This window comes from Artemia sp. Qi Xiang Cuo, chromosome 7 (genome assembly GCF_049724085.1).
Source record: "Artemia sp. Qi Xiang Cuo chromosome 7, ASM4972408v1, whole genome shotgun sequence".
NCBI classification, from domain to species: Eukaryota; Metazoa; Arthropoda; class Branchiopoda; order Anostraca; family Artemiidae; genus Artemia; species Artemia sp. Qi Xiang Cuo.
In genome coordinates, this window is record NC_142800.1 from 78,175,760 (window position 1) to 78,199,836 (window position 24,077).

Here is a 24,077-nt window from a genome sequence, read left to right on the forward strand (position 1 = left end):
TTCTTGTACGGCGAGCTAAAATCAAAACCTGAATTAATTCAAAAACGTTTAAAAAATTAAATAAAAAAACAAGTTTTTTTTAAATGAAAGTAAGGAGCGACGTTAAAACTTAAAACGAACAGAAATTATTCCGTATATGAAAGGGGCTGTCCCCTCCTCAACGCCTCGCTCTTTACGCTAAAGTTTGATTTATCACAACTCTATTTTTTTTAAACAAATAAAAAACTTTAGCGTAAAGAGCGAGGCATTGAAGAGGGGACAGTCCCTTTCATATGCGGAAAAATTTCTGTTCGTTTTAAGTTTTAAAGTCGCTCCTTACTTTCAGTTAAAAAAAACTTGTTTTCTTTTTATTTAACCTCTTAAAAGAACCGAGAGGGCTCGAGGCGCATTATTGGCAGGCAATCCGCATTTTAAACCCTTATTTATTTGTATCATAATTAACTAGATCAGTAACATGAGGCAACCAAATATAATCAAATAAATTGCTAATATTACACGCGACAGTTATAGGCCTATTGGAATCACATCTATTAAAATCTTTACCACGCTTCAAAACTGAAGTTGCCGTGCCCCAAGGAAACTATTTGGGTCAAGGGAATTACAAAGGAACCTTTCCGGGTTCGGATGAAAAGCCCAAATGCTATCTGGTTCTAGGCAAATACCCCCCCCCCCCCGGCGAATACCCCCCACGGAAAATATCCCCGGCGGAAAATACCCCCCCCCCCCCCCAAAAAAAAACGTGGAAAAAAATCCTTTCTAAATTGGAGAATTTTATGTGAGTTTTGGTTTTTTAATTTCCGTAGGGAGATGGAATTTTGATTAGTGTGTATTATGTGCCGCTCACTCAAGTTTACGCTGTGTAAAATTCTAGAACACACCGTTTTTTTTTGTTAGTTTCTTCGTTACTTTAGAAATAAATTTGCGCTATAGATTTGCACATTGGGGGGGGGGGGTAATCATAACGGGTCTGCACGCAAAATGTGTTTGGTACAATTATTCTGCATATTAGATAGATAGACAAATATGTGTATTTTAAAGCCAAATATACGGCCATGAACACAGTAAAATAACATAAATGAATATAGTGAATGAAGGGGGTGTTAAACCCCCTTTCTCCAAAAAATGCCCTCCCCTACAAAAAATACCCCCCCCCCCCTTTGAAAAGTAACCCCCGCGGAAAAACCCCCCCCCCTGTGGAAAATAAGGTTTCTAAATTTGAAACTTTTATCTTTTATTTGAGTTTTTTCTATAGTTTTGTTGAAAAGTGCTAAGGAACGGGAAAAAGACCAATTTACACACCAGAAGTGTCTTAAAAACTTAGAAAAAAAAACACAAATCCAGTTGTGTTGAAAATTCTTCCATATGATTTTCTGCAATTTTTGGCAGTAGCGGGTGCCAAATTAAAAAAAAAAAGAAGAAAAATGAAGAAGAAAAACAATTTAGGCAAACAATCATGAATATTATGCTAAAACATATGACACCAAAAAGTTTAAGAAGGTTTGGCTATCCTTTGAAAAGATAGTTGGCTTTAGACCGCGGCGCCACGCCATGAGGGAAGACCGGCAGCGGCGGGGCCAAAAATAGCGCGCCACGTCGCCGACGGCGCGATCAATGTTGACCGCAAACATAAATGTTTTCATCAGTCTTTGTCAAATCACAGCTTAAATTTACAACAGATTCTAGCCTATTCATGAGTTGAAAAATTCACAAGTCGCTGGCTGGAAACTGGTCTTCTTCCTTATTCATCAAGAGAAGTAGAAATCTGGTAGAAACGAAATGGCTGTGGCGTTTCAGAACCCTTGCATAAGAGTAGTTGAAGTATCTATTAGCTATGTATTCTTAACATAAATAACTATCAAAATCAGTAGTTTTTTTCATCGAGTTTGCTCCATACAAAACTTCAAATACCGTATCACAAAATTCGTCAGTTATCTGGGTAATAACTTTGAATATAACTTTGAACTTGGAAGCTTAATTTTTTCATAATGCCCTTTGCCTTTATCTGTTTTGTCACCTTTAAAACAGTTGAAATGGGCGACTTTATTATGCCTTTATTATGACCTGGCTTTTTAATGTAACTTGGGCACTGGACCAAGGGCGCCATTATCACTCGAGCGCGACGTTAGGTGGGGATGTCGATATCGCTTTCGTCACACCAATTCGTTATAGTGTGAATATGCCTGGTACTTATGAATGAATGTTTTCAAATTAAACCCGTTTCATCAATGAGAAAAAAAAACGGATTGTACGCATATGTCCCTTTCCCTTTGGACGATAAAACCATGCAAGTGCTGTATCAAGTATAACTCACGATATGCCTAGTCAGTTTGTTACACATATTTATAAGTAGTAGGCTAAATATGTCACTGAGTTATATATTTCTGTATATAACTTATATAGGCCTAGTCAATGATTTACACATATTTATAAGTAGTAGGTTAAATATGTCACTGAGTTATATATTTCTGTATATAACTTATATAGTCCTAGTCAGTGAGTTATGTATATTTATAAGTAGTAGGCTAAATATGTCACTGAGTTATGGCCTTTGCAAAACAAAAGTGATCCGTTTATCTGGCCTTCCCCAGGCCATTCAGCGTGTCCTCAGGTGGCAATAGTGGAACGCTCTACAGATATGTCGGATACCTCCATAAGAGGCACGGACCAAGGGGGGACCTTGTCCCTAGGGGTCCATAATAGAATCTGGGGCACCCTTGCCCAGGGTCATAAATACAGGCAGAGGAGGAAGAAGGCCCCTCAAATGTACACTCAAAAGCACCCACTGGTTTGTCCACAAGTTCCATGAGTTGCAAACCTTCTCCCAGCAAGGGGTTAAATTGCATGGTGATGCAGAACACCATCGCGGGAGGATACTCTATAGGAGGACAACTGCGGCAGGGCAGAAGATCCAAATCTAGTGACAACGGCCTCTGTAAAGAGTTTCTTCAACACTTTTGGGGCACTTGCGATACTGGGGGCCTTGCGGTCAACTCTCTTCCCACTTAAAGAATGGCACCCCTCGAGGACATTACAGCCTAGTAAACGACAAAGTATTCGCACGGGATTCTGACTAATGGACAATTCTTCTGGGCTTGGTATGTTTTGATGGGCGTCTTTGGGCTGAAAAACCTCTTCCTAGCTAATTTATCTATTATGGGTTGCCTCCCCGTAGTAGCATAATATTTGTAGGCATGAATATATAATGAGGCTTGAGATTGTCTGTGCAGGATTTCGACTCTTGTTGATAGAAGAGCATCGCCAAGTGCTGAAAACCATGTTGTGACCAAGATGGGCCCAGGATTGCACAAAGCATCCATTCATACTGGAGGTCCCAGGGACTTCTTGCTGTCTGGTTCTAAGCCGGCTTAAGCACTTTGGTGTAGACTTGAGAAGATATGTGATCCCCGTCCTGCACTGGTATCCGGGATCATTGCTTTTCCTGAGGCGAAAAAAATTTCAATGATTTAAAGAACATGAAAATTGGAACTTGGAATGTTACGACATTAAAAAATGACTATCGTATCGACATTTTGACTGACGAATTCAAACGATTTGAGCTGTACTTATTAGGAGTTTCAGAAACTCATATCCAGAGTTAGGAAGCATAAAATTAGGTGATATAGAATTAGTTTACTCAAGCAGGAAGGATGGGATAAATAGACAGGAAGTAGGGCTCATGATGAATACGGAGGCTGCTAAGTGTTGTTCAGGCTGGGAAGGTATTAATAATAGAATACTAATTGCTCATTTTATGACTAGAAAGTTCAGGGTATCAGTTATAGTAGTATACGCCCCTGTAGAACCGACTGATGGAGATACTAGTGACTCAGATGAATTTTACTTACAGTTACAGGAGCAAATAGACAAGGTCCCAGGCAGAAATATGATGTTATTACTGGAAGATTTTAACGCCCAGGTTGGTAGAAATAAGGATAGATGGTATCCAAGCTTAGGTAAATTTGGTGTAGGAAAAGAAAACAGTAATGGATACAGACTTTTGCAATTTTGTAGGTATAACAATCTAGTTGTAACCAATACGGTGTTTGGTCATAAAATGGCTCATAAGCTAACATGGTATTCACGTGATGGTAAGACAGCAAACCTTATTGATTATGTTATAGTAAACTGAAGACTGGCAGGATCAATACAAGATACTAGGGTATATAGGAGTGCTGTCATTGATGTTAAAAGTAAAGATCACCATCTAGTAGTGTCAAGGGTTAATTTAAAGCTGAAATATCGGAAGGCTAATTACCTCCCAGGAAGTTATGATGTTAGTAGACTCCAGGATGAGAATTTGAGAGAAACTTTCCAGGAACAGTTGAATACTAAACTTGAAAGTTTAAAATTTGATAATGTGGAAGATGGTTGGAATAATTTTAGAAAAATAATTTGTGAAGTTGCTGAAGGTGTATTAGGGAAGAAAGCTAGAACTGCAGCTAAGAATATTAGTGAAAAAGATTTATGTTTAATTGAAAGGAGAAAGGACTTGTAGAATAATTATCTGAGTGATAGATCTTATCAAAACAAAAGGAATTTAAGGAAAGTGGAGAAAGCATTGAAATATGAACTAAGGAGTTGTGAAGTGGAGGCCATGGATAAAATTGCAAAGGATTTAGAAGATGCAGCTAGACGGCATAATAGTAAAATACTGTACTGGCACGTTAACAAATTGAGAAGTAGTAGTCAATCCGGACTTGTCCCAGTTAAAGATAGGAATGGGGTGGCAATTAGCGATAAGGAAAAAGCTAAAGGGAGATGGGCCGAACATTTTGAGAACTTGCTTAACCGATATAGAGTTTCAGGAAAAAATATAGATGAAAATGAAATATTTTGTGATACCTTGGATGTGAAGGAAGATTTGTTTTGTGAGGAGTAATTAGAAACAGTACTAAAAGGATTAAAGAATAATAAGGCTCCAGGTGCTGATAGGGTGGTAAATGAGTTTCTTAAATATGTTGGCGCTGAGGTTAAAAATAAGTTATTGAAGATTATGAATATGATTTTTGAAAAAGAGGAAGTACCTAACGATTTTAGGAAAACCTTAATTAAGCCACTTTATCAGAAAGGTGATAAAAGTGAGTGTGGTAATTATCGAGGCATTAGTCTGGTCTCTGTAGGTAGCAAATTGCTTTGTAATATGATACTTTTTAGACTGAGAGATGCCGTAGACAAAGTTTTAAGAGAAGAGCAGTGCGGTTTTAGAAAAGGTAGAGGATGTATTGACCAAATTTTCACTCTTAGGTTAATCATTGAGAAGTGCACAAGTTTTCAAACACCTTTGGTTCTCAGTTTTATAGATTATGAGCAAGCGTTTGATTCTGTTCATAGAAGAGCTTTAGTAAAGGTTTTATCCTTGTATGATATACCAGAAAAATACATTAAAGTGATTAGTGCTATGTATGAGAATAACACAGCTGCAGTTAAGGTGGGAAATGAGGTTGCCTGCTTGTTTTTCATTAATTTAGGAAATAGGCAGATCTGTTCTCTATCCCCATTTATACAGGTTATTTTAGTGAGCTTTGTCTTAAGAAGCACGGGAAAGGCAATGGGAGACCATGGAATCGAGTGGGAAGGTAAACCCCTCCTGAATTTAGATTATGCTGATGATTTAATTGTCATAAATGAAAGTGTGAGGAAAATGAATGACCTTTTAGAGGTTTTGCGAGTTCAGGGTGCTAGTATTGGTTTGAAAATTAATGTTAGGAAGACTAAGTCACTAAGGCTAGGAATAAGTGAAGATGAAAAGGTGACGTTGGGTAATGAAAAGATTGATCAGGTGGGCAGCTTCACTTACCTTGGTAGTATTATTAGTAAAGATGGTGGGAGCAGTGAAGATGTTAAAAATAGAATAGCCAAGGCTCAGGGTGTTTTTTCACAGTTAAAAAAAGTCTGGAAGAATAGGAAGATAAGTCTGCAAACCAAGATTAGAATCTTAGAAGCTACAGTGATGACAGTGGTCAAATATGGCTCTGAAGCATGGACGCTCCGAAAAGCGGATGAAGATTTGCTAGATGTTTTCCAGAGAAATTGCTTAAGGATTGTTCTGGGTACCCGGCTGACTGACCGTATTTCAAACAATAGGCTATACGAAAAATGTGGTTCAATACCGCTTTCTAGGTCTATAATGAAAGAAAGGTTAAGGTGGTTAGGGCATGTTGTGAGGATGAAGGATGACAGATTGCCGAAGATTGTTCTTTTCGGCCAACCATCTAGGGTTAAACGGAAAGCAGGTCGTCCTCGTGTGGGATGGGAGGACTCCATAAAGAAAGATTTAAATGAAATGGGACCTTCCTGGGCAGGTGTAAAAAGGGAGGCTTTGAATCGATTGGGGTGGAGGAGGAGCGTGCGTAGCTGTGTTGGCCTCAGGCGGCTTGGTGCTGCGATGAGTTGTTAGTAGTAGTAGTAGTCTGCTTTAAATTAAAAAGAAATTAACTTTTTGGGATCCCTGCTTTCAGTAAAAAAAATTTCGAGATATGACCATTTAAATGTAATACCTCCCGATCCCCCCCCCCCTCTGGATACCACCTAGATAGGATACCGTCTCAGCTTTCATTAGAAAAAAAATTTACTTAATAATTAACTAGGTCACTATATGGTTCAAACAAACACGCAAAAAAACTTTAAACAGCTTAGTGTTACTTGAAAAAAATTGAGGGTATTAGTAAAGGGGTACAAAGACAACAACAAAAATGTCGAAATTATTCAGATATACCTCAATGTATTGGAAAACTGAGTCATAGATTCGCCGTGGCATTCAATAAGATCCAAAGAATACAATTAAAAGTGAGCACACACAAAAGCCAAATTAGGCCAGTAGCCTATGAGAAATCACAAATACCCAAGACAATGAACAAGTCCTAATGGGGGGCCCTGGGACTATCAAAATATTTCAATGGTTTCCAAGGGAATTTGATATAATTTTCTTCTGTCTCCACTTTAAATGAAAAAAAAATAATTAACTTTTTGGCATCCCTGCTTTCAATAAAAAAAGAGAGATATTATCATTTAAAAATGATATCCCCCTACCCCCCCCCCCCGGTAGGCAATAATTTAAAAATTATTTATGAATCATATTTTTGAGGTAACTTCTGTTTCAATCTAATTCCCCAATCTTGTACATATCTTAGTCTATAGCTAAATTATGTCTCAATAGAAGGTTTTTTTTGGGGGGGGGGGTAAAAATGTTTCAGAAAGAAGATTGGATTTTATATATGACGTTCAATAATTTAGTATAAAACATTAAGAAAATCTTAACTAAAAACCGCAAAAAAAAAAAAAAAATCTGCAAACTTACAATTCAGTTGTAGAAACAATTTGTCGGCTGTCAATTTCAAAATACAACTGAAGGCTGTATAGTAGTGAATGTGTTCTATAATTCTATTCAATTTGAAAATAAATTTATTGACTACGTATGATGTAAGAAATACCGATTGGTATACTGCATTCGAAATGATTTAAACTCATTTCATAAAGACGATACTTTTTTTGTCAACATATGAAGAACTGTATATATCGCACTATTTGCAATTGCATATTGCATCTGTCTGGTTTTTATGCCAAGTTGCAAAAGAGACGAAAATTAATAAACAAGAGAGTAGTGAAGAATTATGGTATGCACAGTAATATTTGGCAGGGAAAGTCACTGGTGATAAATCGCTAGGGCTGGCACCGTGATTGAGTGGTTTTCGGGGACTCGGGGAACCAAATTTTTTTTCGGGGTGACGCATAGATTTTCGGGGAAATACCCGAAAATACGGGGATAGTGCAAGCCCTGCTTGATTTCTAGTCAGGATTAAATAAAAAGACAAGTTTTTTAAACTGAAAGTAAGGAGCGACATTAAAACTTAAAACGAACAGAAATTATTCCGTATATGAATATGTGGAGGGACTGTCCCCTCCACAATGCCTCGCTCTTTACGCTAAAGTTTTTTATTGGTTTAAAAAATAAAGTTGTGAGACAGAGTTAAACTTTAGCGTAAAGAGCGAGGCGTTGAGGAGGGGACAGCCCCTTTCATATACGGAATAATTTCTGTTCGTTTTAAGTTTTAATGTCGCTCCCTACTTTCAGTTTAAAAAACATGTTTTTCTTATTTAATTTCTGATCGTTTTTTAGTTAATGCAGCTTTTATTTTGGCTCACCGTCATTGAATAAGCAAACAAAATTTGCATAAGAATTTTACTTTTCTTTTGCTAAATGGCTGTCTAAATTTGGCTATGACGTAATTTACAAATTAACTTACGTAACTAATTTCTATATTCATATATTTTTTTTCTGGCAAAAAATAAAAAGTTCCAGATTTTTGCATATATGAGCTTGAAACCTATGCAACAGGGTTTTCTGATACGCTAAATCTGACGGTGTGATTTTCACTAAAATTATTTCACTTGTAGGGGATGTTTCCCCCCTCTTAAAAAAATCAGGTAGATTTTCTCAGGCTCGTAGCCTTTGATGAGTAATACTAAAGTTAATAAAATTTATATATTTAGAATCAGCATTATAAGCCCATTCTTTTCATACATTTATTGACATCAAAATTCTGTTTTTAAAAAGTTTCGATTACTATTGAGCCGTATCGCTTGTTTTTTTTTTATTACGTATATATTATTACGTATATGAGGGGGTTGCCTCCTTAGTCAATACCACGCTCTTTACGTTAAAAGCTAAAAAAAATTTTAATTAAAAAAACCCTGAATAACAAATGCCGTTTAATTAGAATAGATAGCTCTTTTGAAAGCACTAAAAAAAACCTGTTGCGTAAAGAGCAAGGTATTGACTTGGGGGTGAACCCCCTCATATACGTAATAATTTCTGTTCGTTTTAAGTTCTAATGTTGCTTCTTACCTTCAGTTGAAAAAACTTGTTTTTTTAAAATTTAATTTCTGATCGTTTTTTAAATAATGCTTGGAAATCCGGCGCCCCCTTGATAGAAATGGCCCTTACCCCAAAGAAACATCCTCCACGGAAATATTCTCCCGAGTAACCCCCTCCTCCAGCCCCCCTCCCCCAGCAAAAAATCCTTCCTGAAAATGTCTGTATACTTCCCAATAACCCATACAATATGTAAACAATGGGCAAAGTTCATAACTTGCAGCCCTTCCCCTGGGAACTGTGGGGGATTAAGTCATCCTAAAAGACATATTTATTATATTTTCGACTATGCTGAACAAAATCGCTATCTCAAAATTTTAATTGGGTGACTTTGAGAAAAAAATGAGCGTGGGAGGCGGCCTAGTTGCCCTCCATTTTTTTGGTCACTTAAAAAGGGCACTAGAACTTTTAATTTCCGTTCCAATGAGCCCTCCTACGATATTCTAGGACCACTGGGTCAATACGATTACCCCTGGGGAAAAAAAACAAACAAATAAACACGCATCCGTGATCTTTCTTCTGGCAAAAAATGGAAAATTCCACATTTTGTAGATAGGAGCTTGAAACCTCTACAGTAAGGTTCTCTGATACGCTGAATATAACGGTGTGACTTTCATTAAGTTTCTATAACTTTTAGGGGGTTTTCTCCCCTTTTTTCATAGAAATGTCCCTTACCCCAAAGAAACATCCTCCACGGAAAGATTCTCCCGAGTAACCCCCTCATCCAGCCCCCCCCCCCACCAAAAAAATCCTACCTGAAAATGTCTGTATACGTCCCAATAAGAAATACAATATGTAAACAATGGGCAAAGTTCATAACTTGCAGCCCTTCCCCTGGGAACTGTGGGGAATTAAGTCATCCTAAAAGACATATTTATTAGATTTTCGACTATGCTGAACAAAATGGCTATCTCAAAATTTTAATTGGGTGATTTTGAGAAAAAAATGAGCGTGGGAGGGGGCCTAGTTGCCCTCCATTGTTTTGGTCCCTTAAAAAGGGCACTAGAACTTTTAATTTCCGTTCCAAGGAGCCCTCCTACGATTTTTTAGGACCACTGGGTTAATCTGATTACCCCTGTAAAAAAAAAACAAAAAAAAACAACAAACAAATAAACACGCATCCGTGATCTTTCTTCTGGCAAAAAATGGAAAATTCCACATTTTTGTAGATAGGAGCTTGAAACCTCTACAGCAGGGTTCTCTGATACGCTGAATATGATGGTATGACTTTCATTAAGTTTCTATAATTTTTAGGGGGTCTTCTCCCCTTTTTTCGAAAATCAGCCAAATTTTCTCAGCCGCGTAACTTTTGATGGGTATAGTTAAAATTGATGAAACTTATATATTTGAAATCAGGATAAAAATCTGATTCCTCTGATGTATCTATTGGTATCAAAATTCCGTTTTTTAGAGTTTCGGTTACCATTGAGCCGGGTCGCTCCTTACTTACAGTTCGTTACCACGAACTGTTTAAAAATCGAAATACTAAACCACATGAGAAGTAAAAGCTCCGACTTCGCGGTTGACGCAATAAAGAATTGCTGCAAAATTAATTTGAAGTCGACCGAACGCCGCCACCTCTGCCGACGGCGCGAGCCTGCGGTGCGCCGGCGGCGTTACGACACTTCGGTGGTGTTCGACCGGGCCTCTCGTCGGCGGCTTTCGGTCGATCCGCCGGCGCGGTGCCGGGGTCTAGTTGGCTTTGGGAACCAACACATTCGAAATTGTTTAAGTTTTCCACAGGGGGGGGGGTATTTTCCGCTGGGGTTACTTTCCAAATGAGGGGGGGGGGTATTTTTTGGGGGGTTAACCCCTCATTCACTATATTCATTTATGTTATTTTACTGTGTTCATGGCCTTATATTTGGCTTTAAAATACACTTATTTGTCTATCTATCTAATATGCAGAATAGTTGTACCAAAGACATTTTGCATGCAGATCCGTTATGCTTACCCCCCCCCTATGGGGAAAATCTATGGAGCAAACTTATCTCTAAAGTAACGAAGAAACTAACAAAAAAACCGGTATGTTCTCGAATTTACACAGCGCAAACTTGAGTGAGTGGCGCCTAATACAAAAGTACCAAAATTCCACCCCCCTACGGAAATTAAAAAAATAAAACTCAAATAAAATTCTCAAATTTGGAAAGCCTTATTTTCCACGGGGGTATTTTTTCCTGGGGGGAGGGGTATTTTCTGCGGGGGTATTTTCCGCGGGGGTATTTTCCGGGGGTTATGTTCCGGGGGGGGGGGTAAACGCCGGCCACCATGCTATCTATATCAGAAGACTGAAATTTCGGTTGCTTTATCGACGTCATAATAGTGTCAACGGAAACATGAATAATATTTTATTGTGACTCTTTAGGGTGTAAACACTTGAGATAAAAGAATTGAAACTCGAAAATGAATAGCGTAATTTATGGTAATACTGAAAATAAGCTACTATCAACATGTGAATACTCAAGTTATAATCATCAAGACGCTTCCATTTATTGGAACTTTCGGAAATTCGAAAATTTCGGAACTTTTCGGAATTTTCGGAAATTCGAAAAATTTGTCATTGAGGATACTCGTATGGTTGCTCATTAAATTTCTATAGCAGGTTTCAACGACTTTTAGATCATCGAAAGTGTCTATATTTCAGGAAATTCCTCAGCGAGCCTTTTAATCATAACTGAGAAAGGGAGGTGATTTGGGAGAGTATCTTGGGGAACTCCATTGTGGACAGGGAGAGCATCGGAACAATTATTCAGATATTTGACTAATTGTGATTTATTTGATAAGAAGGAGGTAGGCTACCAATCTTGCCGGGAAAAAGTGAATATTGCATTAAGTGACAAGTTTCCCAACAAATATATTGTTGTTAAGAAGGTGAAATACTTTTTTGTGGTCAGTTGAATTTAAATTTACCCAAGTATTAGACTTTTCAAGAAATTCCCTCAAAGGAGTTGATAAAACGAATAAGGTAGTGGGAAGTTGAAATGGACTTAACGCTTCCGAATTTATGTCTGATTGTGGATTTGCTGTTTGATCTTCGGTGAGACAACTATAGAAAACGTTTATCTAAGTAACATTTTTACAGATATAAAACTTAAATTTATATATGTAAACCCATAATATATATATATATATATATATATATATATATATATATATATATATATATATATATATATATATATATATATATATATATATATATATATATATATATATATATATATATATATATATATATATATATATATATATATATATATATATATATATAGAGGATATGTATATATAAAATATACATATATAAACACATGAATAAACTCAACCTTGGACAGACAGAAATTAAAATGAATAATCAAGATAAACGAAAAACGAGCATACTGCTATGTACTAATAAATAAAACTTAAAGTGAGATATTAATTACTTTGCAAGTAACATAAGATTGGCTAATAAAAGCTTATTTTAACGTTTTTTTATACCCTGGTCTAATAAACAAACCAAATTTACTATACCATAAAGAAACTGTAAGTAAGGAGCGACCTGGCTCAATGGTAACCGAAACTCTAGAAAACGGGTTTTTGATACCAATAGATATATCAAAAGAATCAGATTTCAATGCTGATTTCAAATATTTAACTCATCAAGTTTAGTGCTACCCATCAAAAGTTAAACGCCTGAGAAAGTTTGGCTGATTTTCAAAAAAAGGGGGAAAGACCCCCTAAAAGTTATAGAACCTTAATGAAAATCACACCATCATATTCAGCGTATCAGAGAACCCTACTGTAGAGGTTTCAAGCTCCTATCTACAAAAATGTGGAATTTTACATTTTTTGGCAGAAGAAAGATCACGGATGCGTGTTTATTTGTTTGTTTGTTTGTTTTTTTTTTACCCAGGGGTGATCGTATCGACCCAGTGGTCCTAGCATATCGCAGGAGGGCTCATTGGAACGGAAATTAAAAGTTCTAGTATCCTTTTTAAGTGACCAAAAAAAATGGAGGGCAACTAGGCCCCCTCCCACGCTTATTTTTTTCCCAGTCACCCGATCAAAATTTTGAGATAGACATTTTGTTTAGCATGGTTGAAAATGTGATAAATACGTCTTTTAGGGTGACTTAATCCCCCGAAGTACCCTGAGGGAGGGCTAAAAGTTATGAACTTTACCCAATGTTAGCATAGTATTGGTTATTGGGAAGTATACAGAAGTTTTCAGGAGGTTTTTTTCTGGTAGTGGGAGGGAAGGGTGGGTCGGTGGTTATGTTGGAGGATCTGTTCATGAAGGAAGTTTTCATGGGGGAAGGGAAATTGCCATGAAGGGGGCGCCGGACTTGCCAGCATTATTTATTGGTTATTGGGAAGTATACAACCATTTTCAGGAAGGATTTTTTCTGGAGGGGGGGGGCTAGAGGAGGGGGTCACTCTGGAGAATATTTCCGTGGAGGATGTTTCGTTGGGGTAAGGGACACTTCTATGAAGGGGGCGCCGGATTTCCAAGCATTATTTAAAAAACGATCAGAAATTAAATAAAAAAACAAGTTTTTTCAACTGAAATGTAAGAAGGAATATTAGAACTTAAAACGAACAGAAATTATAACGTATGTGAGGGGATTTTACCTCAAGTCAATAACTCGCTCTTTACGCTACAGTTTTTTTTTTAGTGCTTTCAAAAGAGCTATCTATTCTAATTAAACGGCCTTTGTGATTCTGGGGTTTGTGAATTAATATTTTTTTTAACTTTTAACGTAAAGAGCGTGGTATTGAATAAGGGCAAAACCCCCTCATATACGTAATAACATATACGTAATAAAAAAAAACAAGCGATACTGCTCAATATTAATCAAAACTTTTAAAAACGGAGTTTTGATGTTAATAAATGTATCAAAAGAATGTGTTTATAATGCTGATTCTAAATATATAAATTTTATTAAGTTTAGTATTACTCATCAAAGGCTACGAGCCTGAGAAAATTTACTCGATTTTTTAAAGAGGGGGGAAACATCCCCTACAAGTGAAAGAATTTTAATGAAAATCACACCGTCAGATTCAGCGTATCAGAAAACCCTATTACATAGGTTTCAAGCTCATATCTGCAAAAATCTGCAACTTTGTATTTTTTGCCATAAGAAAAATATACGAATATAGAAATTAGTTGCGTAAGTTAATTTGTAAAGACATCCATTTAGCAAAACAAAAGTTAAATTTTTATGCAAATAAAAGCTGCATTAACTAAAAAACGATCAGAAATTTAAAAAAAACAAGTTTTTTAAACTGAAAGTAAGGAGCGACATTAAAACTTAAAACGAACAGAAATTATTCCCTATATGAAAGGGGCCGTCCCCTCCTCAACGCCTTGCTCTTTACGCTAAAGTTTAACTCTGTCTCATAACTTTATTTTTTAAAACAATAAAAAACTTTAGCGTAAAGAGCGAGGCGTTGAGGAGGGGACAGCCCCTTTCATATACGGAATAATTACATTTCAACTGAAATGTAAGAAGGAATATTAGAACTTAAAACGAACAGAAATTATAACGTATGTGAGGGGGTTCTCCCCCAAGTCAATACCTCGCTCTTTACGCTACAGTTTTTTTTAGTGCTTTCAAAAGAGCTATCTATTCTAATTAAACGGCCTTTGTGATTCAGGGGTTTGGGGCTGTCCCCTCCTCAACGTCTCGCTCTTTACGCTAAAGTTTGACTCTGTCTCACAACTTTATTTTTTAAAACAATAAAAAACTTTAGCGTAAAGAGCGAGGCGTTGAGGAGGGGACAGCCCCTTTCATATACGGAATAATTACATTTAAACTGAAATGTAAGAAGGAATATTAGAACATAAAACAAACAGCAATTATAACGTATGTAAGGGGGTTCTACGCCAAGTGAATACCTCGCTCTTTATGCTACACTTTTTTTAGTGCTTTAAAAAGAGCTATCTATTGTAATTAAACTGCCTTTGTGATTCAGGGGTTTGTGAATCAAAAATTTTTTTAACTTTTAACGTAAAGAGCGTGGTATTGACTAAGGGAGAACCCCCTCATATACGTAATAATGTATACGTAATAAAAAAAAAACAATAAAAAAACAAGCGATACGGCTCAATAGTAATCGAAACTTTTAAAAACGGAATTTTGATGTCAATAAATGTATCGAAAGAATGTTTTTATCATGATGACTCTAAATATATAAATTTTATTAAGTTTAGTATTACTCATCAAAGGCTACGAGCCTGAGAAAATTTACTCGATTTTTTTAAAGAGGGGGAAACATCCCCTACAAGTGAAAGAATTTTAATGAAAATCACACCGTCAGATTCAGCGTATCAGAAAACCCTATTACATAGGTTTCAAGCTCATATCTGCAAGAATCTGCAACTTTGTATTTTTGCCAGAAGAAAAATATACGAATATAGAAGTTATTTACGTAAGTTAATTTTTAAAGACATCAATTTATAAAAATAAAATTAAAATTTGTATGCAAATAAAATCTTCATTAACTAAAAAAAGATCATAAATTAAATAAAAAAAAACAAGTTTTTTTAACTGAAAGTAAGGAGAGACATAAACCAATAACCAGAAAAGAAATTAGGCCTATTATTAAAATTGCGGGATAGTAAAAACCGCATCGATATTTATTATACATTTTTAACGGGTATCAAAAATTAATTTTTCATAAAGTTAAAAAACTTTAGATTAAAGAGTGATACGTTGAGGAGGGGAAAGCCCCTTTTATATACGGAATAATTTCTGTTGGTTTTAAGTTTTAATGTCGCTCCTTACTTTCAGTTTAAAAAACTTGTTTTTTTTATTTAATATATTCAAGCATCAGCAATTAGCCTTATTTGATAATCTGCATTTTTTTCATTAATTTGTCTATTCATGGAAACCTTGCCTTCGCCTAGATCAATTTAAGATAAGACATTTATTTCAAAAAATGACTATCACAAGCACCGAAGGGCCGAATTCGCATTTCGGAGTGATAAAAAAAATCATAAAAATAGCCCAACAACTAAAAAACTATCTAAACAATGCCAAAAACAATAATATCAGAAAGGCAAAGTCATTCATTCGTCAAAAAAGGAAGAAAAAAAGCGTCAAATGTAAGAAAGTTGAAAAGGTAAAACCTAAACAAAACTAAAAAAGAGTGAGATAAAAAGAGCGTTAAAAAGATTTAAAAGAGAACATATAAACAAGGGGGCCGGAACAAAAGAACCAAACGGACACAAACTTGGGCATTATCAGTACCAAAAAAAAAAAAACAACAAAAAAACTAGTTGTTTATTTGATCAGTAATGAAGGGGACAAAGGTTTTTCATACCTGGGGGCTAAGCAACGGATGGGGGACAAGGTAGGGACGGGTTCAGAAGCGGTACATGGCAGGCGGTGTCTGGATGGGGAGTGTTTTTTGGGGAAAATGTTTTCCGTGCGAGGGTTTATTATTGCATTTTTTGCAAAACGGAGGCACAGCGTTCCTCTCCTGTGCTCAAAAGTTTCCAGCTTGGCCTTTTTTAGAAGGAGTGAATATGGTAACTCTGCAGCGTCATCTGCATTATCACTGAGACTACTCATAGGGTTACTTACTAAGTTTCGGTAACAGGTTTCAACAACCGTTAGGTCATCCACAAATTTCCATCTGTCCAGAAATTCCTTAGCGATGCTATTTATCATGACAGAAAAAAGGAGGGGACCTAGGAGAGTACCTTGGGGTACTCCATTGTGTACAGGGAGGGGGCTGGAATATTGATTCTGATATTTGACTACCTATGATCTATTTGATAAAAAGGAGGCAACCAATTTAACCAGGAAAGAATCAATATTGAAATCAGTTACAATTTTCTCTACTAAAATATTGTTGTTAAAAAGATCAAATGCCTTTTGAAGGTCAATGGAAATTCAATTTAGCCAGCAATTCGGCTTTTCGAGAGTTTTCCCAAATGAGTCAATAAGAAAAACAAGGCCATGGGAAGTAGAGATGCATTTGATGTTCCCGAATTGTCTGACGTCAGTAAGAGATAGGATTTTCTCTCTTAGCCAATCTGCAAAGAATCCTTCATATAGTTAGAGAAAGTAGGAGTGAGTGAAATAGCGCGAACACCTTCAAAACCAGGTTTTACGTCTTTCTGTTCAAGGAGGTTATGAAACCCTGTTTCCAAATTTGTGGATATTGGCCAGACTCAGTAATCTCATTAAAAATAACAGTCAAGTAAATGTAAGTTATTTCATTTTAAAAATATAAAGTTTTTGTTTTGTTTGAAAACATGACATGTGTGTCAAAATTGTATTATATTTTTATGTGTGAACATCTGTTGTAGCTTTCCACCGTACTTCACAGAAAGTTTAAGAAAAGGTAGCGTTTTGTTCTTACTGCGTTCCATGTGTTTCAGCTTTCCACCGTACTTCACAGAGCGTTTAAGAAAAGGTAGGGTTTTGCTGCACTCCCTGCGTTTCAGCTTTCCACAGTACTTCACAGAATGTTTAAGAATAGGTTGCGTTTTGTTCTTACTGCATTCATGCGTTTCAGGTTTCCACTTTTTCTTCACAGAACGTTTGAGAAAAGGTAACGTTTTGTTCCTACTGCATTCCATGTGTCAGGTTTCCACCGTACTTCACTGAAATTCTAAGAAAAGGTAGCGTCTTATTTTTACTGCTTTATTTTTTAGGCTTTTCTTTTGAAAGTATGTGGAACTCAATGACAAGCAGTATGCATATTGCAGCTGAATGTTTTGGACCGGGCACTGAATACGTTGTTCCAGAATCTGAATCTTTGGACAAATTTGCAAAGGCTATTGAGTCTGGTAAGAACAAACTTTCTCTTTAACTCGTTTTCCTAACTTACTGACTTTCTTGTTGCTTTTTGTACCATTATTAGTCACTTTTTTGTTTGTTTGTCACGTAACTTTGTGGAATTTGTTAGCTATTTTTTTACCACTTCCGAATGTTCAATTATTTATAATTTTTTTTCTGTATGATTGCAATTCCTTTAATAGTGCAAATATTCAACATCAAAACTCTCTCTTCTTGTAAACTCCCCCTTATATTAATAAAACAATGTTAATGGGTGATTAGGCAGAGCTATATGTATAAAAGAAACTATATGTACTATATAAAGAACTAATATATAAACTTGATACCGCTGTGGTAACACTTGCTTTTGGCCGCAGTTACTTAGTCTTGAACCTCAGATAAGATAAATTTTGTCTTAGAGAAGATTAAAAAAAAGTCAAGACGAGGGGTGCAAAACAAAAGGCTTTACATAATTTGACCTTTTAGCCCGTTTTTCTCAATTCACTTATTTTTTTTCATTTATTCACTTATAACTTGATCAATTTGATATTTATGTATATGGAAAACCCAATTAATTAATTCTATTGGTCCATTTATTTATTCAGTTGTAAAATATGAATTCTATCTGGACAGCTACATATTGGCTTAAATCCAGCAGATTAATAAAAAGGAAAAAATGTAAACTGGACTATAAAAATCTAAATTCAACTTAAAAATTTAGTAACACAGTGTCTTTCTGGAGACAAGCATAATTACGCTGCCTCTTAAACTTTTAAGATGAACGAACTGATTATCCTTCATAAACTTGCTTTTTACACCCCCCCCCCCCCCGCAGATTAAGGGTAAAAACAAAGAAATGAATCTGGGAACGACAAACGGGTTTATGGCCAAAAGATGGAAACAAAGAGAAAAAGAATCAACGAATATTTCGCCCATATATTACAATGCGTCTTCAGCGTACAAAAATGGCCTTTTACCGGCCATAGACCGTTTTGTGGTGGCTGGCCAGTTTGGCGTTAGATCTTTTATAAATCCAGGATAGCAGAAAACCTAGTCGTAACTGATCGAGTCAAGAGGGGAGTGCCCGATAGCTGAGTACACCCCCTTAGCTGGGGACTAAGATGGCCCATAGTGCATGGGAAGCTGATCAAATAGGACGCTCAAGTTCGTTCAAGACGCTTAAGATTTTCAGTGACTTTTCTTCAAGAAACTATACAAATCGTCTAATTGTTGTTTTCTAAATCAGTTGTTTTTATTTTCTGGCTTAGGGATGTGGCAATTGCCTTTTTCTTTTTTCTTAGCCCCTGCGTATCTGTGTATTTTTATTCTAACCATTACTTCTGAGTGTTTATACTACAATTTTTCGAGTAATATATAAACTACACTAATCTTATTAGGGGTAGGGGGGGGGAGTAACTTGTTTTCTTACAATGAAAGTGTAAGGTTTTTTCCAAGCATTGCAAGATTTTACACTTCTAGTGTGTACCCATGTTATTAGCGCCTGAGCTGGCCCTTGAACGCAGCAAGTGTTTATGATAACTGAAAAAAGAAGAAATAAAGAATGAAATATTAAATTAATTTCTCGGTTCATACATATGTACAGTAGCACAGGCGTATATTTTAACAAGATCAGTTTATTAGTTTTCTTGTTAGTTTCTAAGTATTGAATGCTTAAAGACAACCTAAATTCTGGTAGCTCCTTGTTTTAGTTGCTACAAGACTTCAAGTGAGACTACTAGATACAAGTTTACGGATGGAACATATTCTTAGAGGGCCAAGAAAAGGAGTTGCATTGGAAGCACAGATTAAAAGGTACATTGATTTTCGAAAACTTTTTAGTATTTTGAGTTTTTAGTCGTGTCTAGAATAGAACATGTAAAATCAATTGGAATTCAATAAGAGAAAGAAACTAGAATGTATTTCTAGTGCTGTTGATGTACCAGTTAACTTGGTCGAAATTTCAAGGGAATGTCACAGCAAACATAGATGAAAGATAGAAGGACTTATAGATAGAAGAGATGCACAATATAAGAAGCCGCGAAAATCAATAAATTAAAGGTGAATCGTAGCTATAGAGCAAATGGGCCTCTAGGGCTTTTACAAAGTTGTGGCCCGTGGCCTTGACGCAATACGCTTTGACTAAAGTTAGTGATTTCGCCTATAACAATAATAAACCACGCAACTTACAAAACTTACAAAATTGATGTGAAAAATTAATACTTACACTGGAGAAATGTTTCTGAAGCGGATTAGACTATTTGAATACTTTTGTTAGTTCTGTATTTTGTAGCCTATTCCACAAGCTTTTATTGTAGCTTGTGTTGTTGAGAAGAAGGCAATCACTCTAACGCAGAAACTAGTATTCTAGTGAAGACTTAGCAAAATTGGGACGGCTCTCTCTGTTTTGTGGGAATACTCTCCGCAGAAGTTTTACTAAATGCAAACATTTTCTATATGATTATATATGGTCGTCACGTTAAGTCTAACAGTAATTTGATTATTTTCTGCTTCTCCTTTAAGATTTCGAAAAATTTGAATTTATATGAAGGGCCATTATATTTTGTTGGTTGTATTCTAGAATTTGTAGTATCTTTGTCGGGTAGTTGTGCTTCACATTTTCTTGGTGGTAGCTTATAGTGGGGTAGCGTTTGTTCCTTTTGTTCTGAATATATACGGAGATGTTGGGACTTGTTAAACTAGCCAATCCATAAAATTTGTGAATCTTATTTTGAGCACGTATACATGAAAGAGAGAACGAGAAATTCCTGAAATTATTGTCAGGTGGGTGGAGACAGGAATCGGAAAAGAGGGAGTAACCAATTGTGATATAAGTTGGTTAGTTCACCTTCAAGGAACGAGAAAGACAAAAAATTCGGGAAAGAGAAAAATAAAGTAAGAATAAGGTTTTGGGAAATTCTCAAAGTCTCGTCTTGATTGACATCATTTACCCTGCCAGCAGAATTTTTTGTTGGTGGATCAATTTTGAACACGGGGCTATGACTGGATTGTCAATACAACTAAAAAGCCTTCGAATATTCCAATGTCTATGATTGGCTGTCCGGTCTGCTGCTGATAGGGTGATTGGTGTCAATCAAGACGAGGCTTAATTGAATCGCCAAGTGAAATATTTTTTCTCTTACCAAAATATCAGGTCTTGGCAAAAGAAAAAAAAGAAATATAAAAACAGATGCATAACTTTATGTCAGACCTGCACATATTGCATAATATCTTTTATAGTCTTATTTTTGAGATAGAAAAAGGGAAAAGATAGAAAAAAGATAGATTAAAGAAACAAAACACATTAACAACAAAACCCGAAGTTTATAAAAACTTGTATGAGTAGATACCACCCTTTACAAAACCCTACATAAACAGTCGCTACCAGCCATCCTTACCCCCCCCCCCCAAACGAAAAACAACAAAACAAAACAATAAATAATAATAAGATAAATAAATAGATTAATCAAATTAAACGAAATAAATTAGTTTTTCATAAATATTCACGACCTAACTGGATATCGAAGACACAAAATTAAATTCATTCATGTACTCTTTGCTCCTCGCCGCCCTCATGAGAAAAATAATATCACAATCACTCGAGAGAAAATTCGCCCTGTAGGGATTAAAGTTCATATGTAGACAAACAGTGTCCTTTCAATTTAGTGCGAAATTCATGTAGCTCATCAACTGTCGAAACAGCCTGAGGTAATGCTTCCCCCATCCGAGGGTCAACATGTCTTATGGAAAAAATGATCACTTTGAAATAATCTGAGGTCTCTGAACTAGCGGTGATGCTCTAGTCGGGTAATTAACACCACTTGTAAACATTTCCCTAAAATACTCAGGTAATAACGTGTATGTATATTTAAACATAAAAACAGCATTATAAAAAAGGAAAAGACCAGCATTCGGTAATATATTCACTTGATTATATCTATGGCGGACAGACATATTAGGTTATCCCCAGTTGAAACACGTAGGGCATTGTTTTGTAAACTTCTAAAGGGACAAAGGTGAGTTAAAAACGTACTTGACGACCTAAGACAGCTATATAGAAGGTATAGGTGAACAAAAGAACTATGAAGCAGAGCTCATAATATCTTTTGGAAAAAAGTGCTTCAGTTTCCTCATCATCCCAACATTTCTTGCAACATTGCCACTAACACATGAAATGTGCTTTTGGAAGTTAAGGCACTCCGAGTAAGTACTATACTAGCTCTTTACAGCACAAAGAAGCCTGAGGCTAACGAAGATTCATAACCTTTTCCTCAACCCTACTCTAATCAGACATTAAATTTTTACTTCCTACCTCAAATTTTCCCCTCATTATTTTATTTGTGAAAATTCTAGTTAAATTTTCTTAAAATAGTAGGTCACGAAAAATTTATAAACTAACATTGAGAAACAGGTTTTTTTTTTAATATGGGAGAGATTAAAATAATAGAATAGGAATAGAAAATCGAGAAATAGGGTGAGTCAGAAGCAGAGAGAGGTTGAGAGGGAGGGGATAGAAGAGGTAATGAGTGGGAATGCTGGTTCTGCTTCTTTCAGTTTAGAAAATTTATTTGTTCAATTAACAGGAATTGTATATATTCTACAAATTACTCTGTTAGCGCATTTTCAACAGATAAGGATTTACTTGAACATTTTTCATTATTGATTAAAAAGCTGTGACCCATTTGATAATATTAACTGTAAAATTTAGAATTCTTACCTAGTCAAAATATAGTGAGAGAGAGGGTGGGGTTGAGAATTTTAGATTTGAGAAAAATAGTTTATTTTTTATTATTTTCAATTCTCACTTAAGTATCTAATCTACTTCAATCGCGTCTAATGAAAGGAATTACATTTCTAGTGTATCTTATTCTGACGAGACTGCTGCTGAATGTTTTGCAGGATTTTCAACAAAGAAAGTTTCACTTGAAGGTGTCTCATTGTTCATGGAAGAATTTGAATCTCAGAATTTTTCAGGACAGAATTTCAGAAGCACTTGGGCTAGCCAATCAAAGGTCTGTTATTAGTATATTTTACCTCAAAAACTATTTAATATTGTACAAAACTTTTCAGTGTCAGTTGAAATAATACGATGCTGTCAGAGGACGCGAAAGAAAGGGTACACCCCTTACTAGTTAATAACGAGGTAACACAATAGTATTGCCTGTAGTAAAGATAATAAGCCTTCAATGTTACCCTTTCGTATTAACTTCGGAGGGGGGTCGTTCGATTGGAAATCGGAAGTTTAGGGTCCGTTTAAAGAGTTAAAAGAGATCGGAGGACAACTAGCCCCCCCCCTCCTAAAAATATTAGCGGTATTTTATTCCAAAATTTATGGCAGCTCACCCCTGGCTCTCCATTGGGTGACCCCCCTCCAAAAAAACATCGACGATACTTTCCAAAACTATTGGGAGCTGACCCCTGGCCCTCCATGGCCTGACCTACCCCCAACTTACTTACGTGAGACATATTTTTTTTTATTGTTGAATCTCAGGTAATTAATTTTATATAAAAAAACCTATCATCAACACAAATAACTTACCTGAGATCCAGCTTTTTCTTCCAATGGTGGCGCGAAAAACCTAGAAAAAGGAAATAAAAATAAATAAATACTATAAACAGTTACATATAAACAGCCAAACTTACTTAACTTAGACATAACTTTTCGGGATTTTTGATTCTCAGGTAATAAATTATATATTTCAAAACGACTATTATCAGCAAAAGTTATTTACGTGAGATCCCGCTTTTTCCTCCAATAGTGGCTCGAAAAAAACCTAGAAACAGAAAATAAAATTGATAAAATACTAAAGACAGTTACTTATAAATAGCAAACTTACTTACCTGAGACATATCATTTTTTGATTGTTGAATATAAGGTAAGTAATTTTATAATTTTATAATTTATATTTTAAAACAACTATCACCAGTAAAAATTGCTTACCTGAAATCCTGCTTTTTCCTGCAAAGATGGCTCGAAAAGAACCTACAAAAAGAAAATAAAGTTAATAAGATACTAAACACAGTTACTTATAAATCGCTAACCTTACTTATCTGAGACATAACATTTTCTGATTGTTGAATCTCAGGTTAGTAATTTTATATTTCAAGACGACTATCCATCACCAAAAATGATTTACCTGAGATTCCGCTTTTTGCTCTAATGGAGGCTCGAAACAACCTAGATAAAGAAAATAAAGTTAATGAATTACTAAACACAGTTACTTATAAATAGCAGAATTTATTTGCCTGAGACATAATTTATCCTATATTCTTGAACCTCAGATGAGTAATTTTATATTTCAAAAAGACTATCATTAACAAAAATCAATTACCTGAGATACCGCTTTTTCCTCTAATAGTCGCTCAAAATAACCTAGAAAAAGAACATAAAATTAATAAAATACTAAAGACAGTTACTTATAAATAGCAAATCTTACT

The 24,077-nt window shown here is 35.7% G+C and overlaps 1 protein-coding gene across 1 annotated transcript in view; it reads left to right on the plus strand.

The window, feature by feature from the left end:
• Positions 1-24,077, plus strand: part of Atg2 (Autophagy-related 2) — a 167,777-nt gene that overhangs the window by 17,127 nt on the left and 126,573 nt on the right. The window contains exons 3-5 of the mRNA XM_089092600.1: positions 17,519-17,653; positions 19,352-19,454; positions 22,498-22,651. Of these exons, the coding sequence (XP_088948726.1) occupies positions 17,519-17,653; positions 19,352-19,454; positions 22,498-22,651 (392 nt within the window). The remainder of the gene's footprint in view (positions 1-17,518; positions 17,654-19,351; positions 19,455-22,497; positions 22,652-24,077) is intronic.